Source organism: Ziziphus jujuba, chromosome 1, assembly GCF_031755915.1.
Source record: "Ziziphus jujuba cultivar Dongzao chromosome 1, ASM3175591v1".
In the NCBI taxonomy this organism is placed as follows: Eukaryota; Viridiplantae; Streptophyta; class Magnoliopsida; order Rosales; family Rhamnaceae; genus Ziziphus; species Ziziphus jujuba.
The window spans coordinates 11,789,693-11,801,169 of record NC_083379.1 but is presented as its reverse complement, the minus strand read 5'-3'; the positions used below and the strand labels follow the sequence as shown (position 1 = coordinate 11,801,169).

General features: G+C 35.4%; 1 protein-coding gene across 5 annotated transcripts; it reads left to right on the top strand.

Moving 5' to 3' along the window:
• The first annotated feature begins 2,341 nt into the window (after nucleotides 1-2,341).
• LOC107417346 (uncharacterized) lies at nucleotides 2,342-10,169 on the top strand. 5 transcript variants are annotated; one of them, XM_016025975.4, is made up of 4 exons: nucleotides 2,342-2,523; nucleotides 3,783-4,218; nucleotides 5,167-6,343; nucleotides 6,794-10,169. In XM_016025975.4, the coding sequence occupies exons 2-4, from the start codon at nucleotides 4,049-4,051 to the stop codon at nucleotides 9,782-9,784; spliced, it is 4,338 nt and encodes a 1,445-aa protein (XP_015881461.3). In that variant the 5' UTR covers nucleotides 2,342-2,523; nucleotides 3,783-4,048; the 3' UTR covers nucleotides 9,785-10,169. The 5 variants fall into 5 exon arrangements, with proteins under 5 accessions (XP_015881461.3, XP_015881456.3, XP_015881447.3 ...); XM_016025970.4 differs by having other exon boundaries at nucleotides 2,342-2,574; XM_016025961.4 differs by lacking the exon at nucleotides 2,342-2,523 and adding an exon at nucleotides 2,581-2,759.
• The last annotated feature ends 1,308 nt before the right edge of the window (nucleotides 10,170-11,477 follow it).

Genomic DNA, 11,477 nt, shown 5'->3' with positions numbered 1-11,477 from the left:
AAAGACACCCTAATATAGAAAAATATATAAATTTTATTTAAATATAAAATCAGTCCTGTTATATATATATATATATATCAAAGTCCTGTTACATAGAAAAAAATAGAATCAGCCTAGTTATATTATAGATATATATATATATATATATCAAAGTCCTGTTATATATGTTTGACGTGTAACTACATAAAATATTTAGATTATATTATTGGAATTATATGGAATAGAATATTAGCACAATTAATGCTAATGGTGCAAACTAATCTATAAAAATATGTACCAAATCGTGTTTTTATTTTAATAACTGAAATCTTAATATATCCTAATTATGAATAAATAAATCCTTTAAAGAATAAAATCTAAAATATAAACCAATAATATAATTAAACTTGCCCTTTTTTTTTTAAATTAAACTTGTATTTTGATAAATTATTTGATATATTAATTGGTATCTTTATTATTCCCCAAAAAAAAAAATATATATATATATAATATTATAATACAAGTATATATTTAGCGACCATGTTTATAAAGTTTTAGAATTTAATAATAAAAATTATTACAAATAATAAATTATATATATATATACATATGTCAATATATAAATAGTTAAAAAAATAATAGAGGTAAATTAGAATCAATAAAAGTAAACAAAACATTAGACAATCATTAAATAAATGGATATTTTTAAATTTGAAAAAAATACAAAAATCATTGTTTCTGTATAATTTTTTTTTAAAAGTTTTTAGTACATGATAAAAATTAATTAATATGTATTTAAAATAATTAAAGTAATTTAATATTTTAATTTTTTTATTTATATTTTATTACGTGTCAAAAAATTTGTAGAAGAATCATGTAAAAATAATTTTTGCTTAACTAAACTAAATAAGTCGGCCGTTTTCTAGATTATTACATATATTTTATGTGCAGAGACATGCACAGCCTTTTTATTTTATTTTATTTTTTTAATTCCTTTTTATTTTTTATGTTTTTTTAAAACAGAGGCATGGGCACAGCTGGTGAATATTTATCTGTACTAATTTATGTTTCTCTATGCTTTTCTATAAGTTTCCTTTTTGATCTCAAGTAGTAGTATTACTTAATCTCTTAATTCTTGTTGAATTTTTATAAACAAAAACATCGGTTTCGTTACGACGTACCCGTAGCACATCATTTTGGAAAAAAACAGAAAAAAAGTTGTGGTGTAGAGGAAGAGCAAGTAGCTTCATTTTTTATGCATGATTGCTCTTGCTAACTCAGCATCTGTTGTATAGCATCATACTTCTTTCTGCCAGCTGATCTGTGCGTGTTGAACAAATTGCAACCAATTTGCAGGCAAACAATGACTATGGAAAAATTAAGCACTGTGGTAAAAAAATATTACCAATTAATATCTTATAAACGAGATTTTTTTATTTTTTTTTGCATGCAGATATAACCATATATATATATATTAGATGTGTAATGCCCCGATTACATGTAGTTGGAGTTATAGGATGAAAATTTTCCATTCAATTTTTTATTTATTTTTATTTTCTATTCTTATATTCTTATCTGATCAATGATATAATTTTATGTTGTATGAAAAGTAGTTAGTATGTTTAGTTTATCTCTTTTTCTTTATTACAAACGGTAAATGGTATGAAATTATTGCATTGGTCAATAGAAATAAAGGTATAAAACTGGGACAGAAAATCTAGATCTAAAGTAATATGTCCCATGAACATATAATCAGGTGTTACACGTTGAACATAAACATTGTATGTAAGGGTAGTGGAGGGAATGAAAAATGTGAAATGTGATGGATGGATGGATTGATGGGTGCATATGGTGATTCCTAGGTGAAGAAGCAGAGGATATTTTGAAACAATGATGATATACTTTGCTATATATATATATCTGTTTATACATATAAATATGGATGGAAAGAAGGAAAAAGGAAAGGAGATTGGGAACTTTTTGTTGGGGTGAAGAAGGATAAGAGAAACAGGGGAATGGGGTGGTAAATTTTGGATACTTTTGTCAAGGGAGGTGATAATTGTGTGAGTTTTGTCTTGTAGTATGGCAAACATGGGCCTTCTGTGCGAGTTTGGAAATTAAAGAGAGAGGAAGGGACTAAAACTGACATTTCAAAAAACAAAAACATAGCCCCCCATGACAAATCAAATATAAAAATATTAAAAAATTCTGAATTTAAAAAAAAAGTTAAATAAAAATATGACAATATCACAGAGAGAGAGAGTGAGAGGAGGTTGTAGGGTAGGTCTAGGATAGGACAGCTTTGTATTTGTATTTTTGTATAATTTTGTATGTTAAGAAGAAAAAAAAAAAACCAAAAAAAAAAAAAAAAAAAACACTCCCACAAACAAACACACACATTAGATTACTCTCTCTCTTACTTTCTCTCGCTCCTCCTTTTCTTTTCTATTTCTCTCTCTCTCTATATTTCTCTCTCTGTCCAACAGTCCAAAGTCTCTTAATAACGCATATTCACAGATGGGAGGTGAATCGCGGTGTTTAATGGTACAAACCTGCTTTTTGTATAGAAAGAGAACCTGATGCCCTTTTTGATGTGTGAGTGGGTGGTGCTGTTTTTTCTCTCCAAACTCTCTCTCTCTTCATCTTTCTTCTCTCTTATTAAGCTTTTTTCTTGTTTATTAGTCTTTCAAAGACTCCATTTTTTCCCGTTTCTTTGTCCAACCCATCTCTGTAAAATTTAAAAAAATAAACAAAAAGCAAGCTTTAAGCTTAGCAACAAGGTTTGTACAATAATATCGTCTGGTTTTTCTGCTCTGCTCTGCTCTATCTGCGATTTCTTTGATTTTGGGTTTCTTCTGCTCAAACATCATCTGCTTCGTCTTTCTTTCTTTTTTCCTTTTCTTTATTTTTATTGCAAATCTTTTGCTGGGTTTTATGTTAAACTTCTTCACCAAATGTTTTTGAAATCTCCCTCATGATTTTATGATCTCGATGGTTTCCCATCTCTTTTTTGAATTTCTGGGTAACCTTCAAATTTCTTTTTTGACCACTACTTGGTAAAAGTTTTGTTATTTCTTCTACCAAAAAAAAAAAAAAAGGAAAAAAGAATCAATCAGGTCATGGTGGTCGATCTTAACTGTTCACTTTCACAACCTAAGATTTGGGCTTTCTCAGTCTCTTTCAAAACCTTTCAGTCTTTTCTTCTTCATCATCGTGGATCAATCTCTTTGATTATCAAGTTTTGATTTTTTGAATCCTAGTCCTCCTATAGACTCTCGCCTGTGAGATCTCTTTGTCCATATATCCGAATTCTTTCTTTTTGGTTTAAATTTCTCTTCCTTTCTAAATTCCAAACGCTCTACCATCTTACATGTGGTTTTTTTTTTTTTTTTTTTTGGCCTTTCTGCTTTTAATAGATATGATTGACTGTGTGAGAGTTTGCTAGCAGTTTGAGATGCTTCAAGTATCTGTTCTAAGCTATATTTTCTGGGTTTACCACCCACATAAAATAACACTCTTGTGGCTTAGATTTTGGGCAATATCTTTGCTTGTGGGTTTTGTTTAAATTTTTTTTTTTTTTTTTTTTTACCTAATTTGTTCTTTGCTTGATCAATCGGGTTCTTGGAATTTGCTGATTCAAACTCTAAAGATGCTTTAAATTCACTCATTCCCATCACATAAAATAACGTTATCTAGAGGGTTCTGGAATCTCCTAGCTGGCTTCTTCTGCTTCTTCTTCTTCTTCTGGGTCTTTCCTTAAAAAAAGATCATCATCTCATGTTTGATTTTCATTTCTCTTGCAGGGCTGATGGATGAAGAAGACTCCAGTGGGGCTGTTTGATCTTTTTACGGCTTCTAATTTCTGATTTGTTGGTGTCGTTGTGGTGGGGTTTGAAGTAAAAGATTGAGAGACAGAGAAAAAGGGAGGGGCTGGCCTGTTGTTATATATGCTGAAGTCTAAGTTAAAGATAAGGCCCAGAGGGAGATATAGTAGTAGTAGTGGTAGTAGTAGAGGAAGAGCTTGTGACTGTTTGGAAAACAGCACAAGAAGAGAGAAGCTTTTCATCAGATGTTATCCGTTGAAAAACATCCACCAGATCCCCCATGTCCTTGTGATGATATTCCACAGCTGAAACACAGTAGTGATGAGAGTGCTTCTGATAAGCTTGCCTTGTCTGCGGTAGATCTACCAAAGCCACCCCTTTTTGATGAAAACCCACTTCCCAAATTCTCCATAAGGTAATTTTCTTCCATCTGTTTTCTTCTTAAAAAATGAGGAGGAATAGTTCATGGAAACAGATTTCAAAGCCCTTCTCTTTCTCTTTTCCTTTTTATCTTTATTTTAAATTTTATTTTTATTTTGGGTCTTTGGTGCTAATTACTATTTCTTATCATCTGCCTCTAACTGCTTCTTCTCTCTCTGTGTTGATGTCGAAGTCGTCTCTCATGTAGCTGAGAGCGTGTTGAGTCAGATCCAGAATAAGATGTTGCTTGTGGCTCAGTCCAACATGGGGCCTAATTCATGACCACACCTCTTTGTCTCTATTTTGCTCTGTGTCTTTGGCTAATGATCTCTTTCACGGCTCTTAAATCCCACCAGACAGACGTTTTTCTTCATCATGTGCTTCATTTCCTAGCGCTTCATTTCCTAGCTTTGTCATTTGCCCCTTCAAGTAGATTTGGTTGAATTTTTTTACCTGCTTTTTTCTTCCCGGATGTTGCTTGTGATTTCATGTCATGTTGCCCATGTGGTTCATCTCAGAGATTTTGCTTCTGTTATCATGCAGTCTGTACTTGTTCTAACCCATATCACGCATCAGACTGCAGAAAGAGTACATGTTCTGAGTTTCACTAGATCATGGAATCTCCTTTTTCACTTGCGTAAATCTTGGCTCTTTTGTTTCTCACTGTTCATGTGATTTTCCCTTCTGATTTCCATGGTCCAAGATATCCCCTTCGTTGAGTTGAATTGACATAGAATAAAAGGGTCCAACAGTACTTTTCCTAGTCTCTCTTTAAGTTTTCTTTTTTCTTTTTTTCTTTTTTTTTAAAAAATAAATAATTCCTTTGTATCTGGACCATATATAGAATATGGCTTTGCTATATGATCTGGTTGGTATTTAATGTGGGATTTTGCTTATCTAATCTTCTTGTAACGAGGTCTAATAATTTTCCTTTTTTCTGCAGAGATTATGTTTTTACTGCCCGGAGAAAGGATATCAAGACGAATTGGCCTTTTTCGCTGAAAAATCTGCAACTTTGTTTGAATCATGGCGTGAAGGATCTATTGCCACCATTTCAGCCCCTTGATGCAGTCAGGAATAATCAATCATTTCAAAGATCATGTACGGTTGATAATGAAAACATAGTAAGCAATACTATTATTGATGGGGAGCCTTCTTCTTTGCCTGATGATCATGAACATGTGGTATTAGACTCATCTGATGAGACTCAGCCAAATGAGAAGCTAGCAGATATCTCAGCTATTTCATGTAGGTCTGAAGGAGAAAATGATTTTCCATCCACAATTACAAGTACTAGTATTTCTCAATCGGAGATAGAAGAGTCAGTTCCTACCAACAGACCAGCTAGCTCACCAGTTGAAGCTGACGCTGCAGGTCCTCCTCTTCCCCCCAAGACCACCGAAAGCACCACCACCCGAACCTCCGGTAAGAAGTGCAGGTTGATTGTGAAATTCAGTGGCCAGTCGGAAAGAAGCTCCACTGAAGATATAGCTTCCATTTGTACCAACATATCTGAACCAATGGCTTCCAAGACTTGCCCTGTTTGTAAAACTTTCTCATCCCCATCTAATACCACCTTGAATGCTCATATAGATCAGTGCCTGTCTGTGGAGTCAACTCCCAAGTGGACAGTGGACTCTAAACTAACCAGGCATAGAATTAAGCCTAGGAAGACAAGGTTGATGGTGGATATCTATTCTACAGCGCAACGTTGCACGTTGGAAGATCTTGACAAAAGAAATGGCTCAAGCTGGGCTTCCTCGGTTTCAAGCTTTCCTGCTCATCAGGATATTGAGAAGTCTGAGATGCCTGCAGCTGAAGATAAAAAGCAAAGAGTGTTGGCTGTTCATCATGATAATGATACTGTTGTTGATGTTGGTCCAGTGTATATAGATGCTAATGGCACCAAACTTCGGATTTTGTCCAAGTTCAATGATGATGCCCCATCAGTGTCAAAAGTACTAGAGCATCTTCGACCGAGAAAGCCTTTGAAAGGAGGAAAAGGAGGCAAATTCCTTTCAACCAAAAAGAAAAAGTGCCATGCATCTAAATATCACAAGTATCTTAAACTTCCTTCTCAAAACAAAAAGTTACTCTCTTCCAAGGTTCTTTCTTCTCAGGTACAACCTCTCTTGCTTTCAACGCATTTATTTTTCCATCTTATTGATTGCTTTCTTCTTTTGTTTAACCAAACAAGTTTCTCCGGCTATTACTAATCCTTGAAAGGAGAACACTGTTTATTGATGATGTTAAAAAAAAAAAAAAAAAAAAAAAAAAGAAAAAAGAAAAAAGAAATACACGTTTTGATGTCCATCTGAAATGCTTATTGCACTTGGGTCCCTTTATTTTTTGGTTAGACGTCCATTGGTGATCAGTTTAATACTGTGGTCAAGTTTAGACTGATCCTCAGTTCCTCACACATTTACTTAATTAGTGGTAGAACACTGCATTTGAAATTTTATGATGCATATTTATTGCAGTATACCAATTTGAATGTTTCTTTCTCTCGAATTTGCTGGCGTGTGTGTTGAGCAATGTATAATCGTTAAGTTACTTTAATTGTTAAACAGATTTCTAGGAGTCAAGAAAGATATTCTGGAGCAAAAGAATGTTTTGGAAGGGGGGGACGGCATGTGCAGAAGCAGGTAAATCCTTGTAATTCTGGTACTTTAAGACAATGGGTGTGCTCCAAACGAACTGGTGTTGCAAAGAAGCTCAATAATAAAGTTTGCCGCCAGCCTGTGGGATGTAAATGGCGAGTACCTCAGGACTTGCTGGTTGAGAATGACCAGTCATGTAATTCTCTTATGGATCGGAGTTGCGATCAAGTAGTTGAGAATTTTTCTGGTAAACAAATTTCGTCACCTGAGAACAGTGAGAAAATGGAGAATGATGTATTTTATGAAGCCCAGGTCAGTGACTTGGGGAAGCAATCTCCCAGGAGAAAGAGAGCAGGAAGCCCCTTGTCTGGAGCTAATATGAGAGGCAATGTCAAAGGTTCACTTCCACAGATGAAGCGGAAGTTGAGGAAAAACAACACTTCTAGTAATGATTATCACATGCTGGAACCTCCTAAATCTGCTGAAACCTGTCCTACTTTCTTGGGCAATGAGACAGTTGATATTTGTGCAGATCCAATTGATAAATCTAACTTTCCACCTGGGGTTAGTATAAAACAGTCTAGAAGTTGTCGTTCTTCCAGGTCAAAAGCCATGAAATTTTCCTCTTTAATGAAGAATAGCTTATCCGTCAGCAGCCGGGTATCTGTGACTGAATCTGAGTCTACCATCACCAATAAAAATATAATGGCAGATGTAGATGAGGAGATTGTGGTCCAATCTTCTGAAGAAGATCGACCTTATGATTTCATGCACAATTATGCGGCAAATCAGTCTGGAAGGGAAGATGAAAGTACTGAAAGATCTCTTTGCAGAAATAATGTATTGGAAATCAGACAAAAAATAGGAGTATTAAGCATCTCTGGAAGAAAAGAAACCATGGTCATGGAGAGTTCACAGATAGCTCCTGAATGTTATCAACATGACAGAGGGGAAAATATAGATTCAGCTGTTCTTGTAAACAAAGTTGATGGTGCTGCACATAAAGAGGTTCAACGCTCTATAGATGACATTGTCACTCAATCATCTTCTGGAATAGCTGTTGGAGAGACAGTTTCAAGCATGAGTAAAGCTATGGATCCTGAGCATAAAAATCTGGTTGATCGTTCCAAGACCCAAGCCAACTCTCTACAACATAAGGGGCCTTTATCTGAAGCTGAAGTACTGGCAGGTTTGCCTGAGCCTACTTTTGTTGGTAGAGAAGATAATTTTTGTGCTGATGAAGTTGGAAATGGCATGCTTGTGCAAAATGTTCATATTGGGGAAGAATTGGATTCTGATGTTGCACAAGGAAGTTCTTTTCCTGAGGTTGATCGGATACCTATTCCAGGACCTCCAGGATCATTCTTGCCGAGTCCTAGGGATATGGGTTCGGAAGATTTTCAAGGGAACTCATCATTAACCACAAGCCGTGTTCAGTCTTCTCAAGATCAGCACGATTTCATTGATGGAGATTCTTCAGATTCACCTGTTTCTGCAACATCAACCATCTCTAATTTCACAGCTACAAGATATGAACCTAAGTCTTCTGAACCATTACCGTCTGTGGGACCTCAGTTGGTGCAAGAAAGAGTTAGGTCAAACTTATCAGGTGGTAGCCTTGATTCTTCAGTAGAAAATGCAGCTTTAGCTCCTCACACAACCTCTGCAGCAGCAGAAAGACTTACTTTTGATAGAGAGAAACTTAAAGTCAACAAGAAACCTCTAAGCTTCAAAAGTGATGATCAGCCTTGTTGTTGCCAAAGGAAGGAAAGAGCTTCTCAGGGTGTCACTTTAAGTTATCAAGATTCGCAACTATTAAGGCGTCGTGCAATGGCTTCAATAATGATGCCTGCAATGGAAAGGCAATTGAGTCGCGATATGAACACAAGATCCAATAATTCAGAAGTAAGGTCTGAAACTTCAAAATCTCATAATGTTGTTCTCCCTGTCATGAAGTGCCCTGGCAGCCCCAATCCATCAAGGGATTCAGCTGATGCTGGATTGAAGTTCTCGGGTCGTAGTGATTGTGATTCTGTTAGTCCCTCTTCTTCTAATTCTATACTCAGGTTGATGGGTAAGAATTTGATGGTGGTCAATAGAGATGAAGATGAATCCATGCCACTTGGGCAGGCCCAACCTCATTCCCAAATTAACCATCTAACTTCACAGCTTCCTCCATATTCTGGTGTCTCTCCCAGCAATATCCAAAATCAGGTGTACCATTCCTTCCTTCCTAACATTGCTCAGGGTTCCGTAATTTTAGGTCAGAATCCACTTATCTCAGAGGAGCGGTGCTTTGATGCAAGATTCCCTATCAATTTTAGAACTCATGCTGGTCCGAAGACAGCCAGTATGCTTTCTCAAGGACCAGGATCTTTGTTTTCAAACCAGCATATGGATGGTGGCTTCATGGCACTTATTGAGCCTCATGATTACAAATCTGATTACAACATTGCAGCTCCCCAGAGTAAGTCTAAGAACAGACCAGCTGGAGCATTTGCAAATCATATGGAGAGAGTTATAACCATTCCTGACAGCCAACAGAAGAATGCACCTTCTGCTGCCAACTCCAATAAAGAAATCATTATTATTGATGATGTTCCTGAAAGTGAAGCTGATAATTCAACCAGTGAAGTTGTAAGGCACTCTGGTGGGTTGGTGGGGGAGAACTATGTAGTTTCATCAGGCACTTTGATGCCCAATTGTAACTCATCAATGCGTCCCAACACTTTATCTTGTTGTCCGTCCCCCTATGACCCTCCACTCCAGTCTGAGCCACCAGTATTGTCACACAACACCAATTTTCATGCCGTACCCCCCAGGCGAGCAAATGCGAGTCATGCAAGATGGAGTTGTACACCAGAAGGTTCTGTTGTGCTTCAACAAAGATCTTTTGTTGCAGCGTCATCTTCAAAAGCACAACTGAGGCCGGCATTGTATAATTCTCCAGGCTTATTGTAGTAACCGATCTTCATTTGGGATTGGCTATTTCCACCTGGTTATCCTATATATGTCAGGTTTTACCTCCATTCATTAATCATGCATTCACTGGATATTGCTGGAAGCTTTGGGATGATAGTGAAAATGATGGTGGTGGTTGATCAAAGAGATAGGAGCCCGCACAAAACAAGATTAGCAGTTGAGGTCATGGATAGAATTGGTATACATATTTACTTTATTGAATGTTGGTTCAAAATTATAATATGCAGTTTTTGAGGCTTCTGCTTGGGCATGCTTTAAGCTACCCCTGAGATCAGTAGACGATGTATAAGTACAATCCATGAATAATAGTTGACAACAAACCTTGGCTTAAAATCAATAGAGTCAAGTGTCCCTTTATGGAAAATTTTCCCTTTTTTTTTTTTTTTTTTTTTTGGGATTTTATGTTTTCTTTCATTATTTTGTATTTACTTCTCTATATAGGTTGTTATGGAGACAACTCTTTTTCATATGTTTTTGACCTCTTAAAAAATGAGATTCACAATTTGGCAATTTTGTCTTGGAAATCAAGTTATATTCTGTGTGATAAGTCTTCATATAGAATAAACGCATGTATATATCACTGACCCTATGGCATTTTGTGCTCTCCTTTTTATATATGATATAAATTCACCAAACAAAAATTAAGCAAATCCTCGACTTCTATTTATCAGTGAAATAATATTGTGAAATTGTTGAGATTCCATTTGGAACATTGTAGAAAAACTGCTTATATTGATGTTAGAAATTATAAATACTAATGAATCGGACTCAAAATGGTCTCTTTATATATATATATATATATATAAAATAGTCTCAGACAAGCTGATGGAAAAACTAGGATATATATTAATATGCAAAGTCTTTGGTAGAATCGAATTAAGGAAGAGGAATCAAGAAAAAGGAATTGCGTGATAAATAAACATGCAGATACATATATTTTTATAAGCGTGTCATATATAAGGAAAACACACATAAAAGATCATGCACGTACAGATTGTGATGATAGATATGTCTTCTTAATTTTCACACGGATCGATGATCACTACTTGCTTCTTTATTTTCTGCTGATTGTTTGATAAACATGAAAGTGTTCATCACCATTCGTTTACATTGTCCAGGGTCTTATTTACATGTGTGTGTGTGTGTGTGTGTGTGTGTGTGTGTGTTCGTGTATATATATTGCATGACTGTTTATGTATGTAATATATACATTGAAATTAAGTCCTAGATTTTGATGGCAGAGAAAACTCAAAAAAGTAGTGCAGCCACTTACAATAGCTAGTAATCAGATTTATTTATTTATTTTCCATTTCTTTTGTTTGTTTGTTTTGATGGGTAGAAAATGCTCATATGAAATTTAAGGTGTTAGTTGCAGTACATTGTTTTGCATGGATGTCTTCGCAGAGCAAAATGAGATGTTGTGGCTGCTGTTAAAAGTAGCAGGCAGACTAAGACCGAACCCTCTAAGAATATAATAAAGCGAGAGAGAGAGAGAGAGAGAGAGAGAGAGAGAGAGAGAGAAATAGATTGGTCGGAGAGCTATAGAAGGGCAAAAGAAAGGTACAAAAGGACAAGAAGAAATACAAAATGGCGGTTTGGGTTTTCTTATTTTTTCTTATTATTATTATTTTTTTCATTTTTGCGGGTTTGGCTTTGTAGGAGAACAAAATCT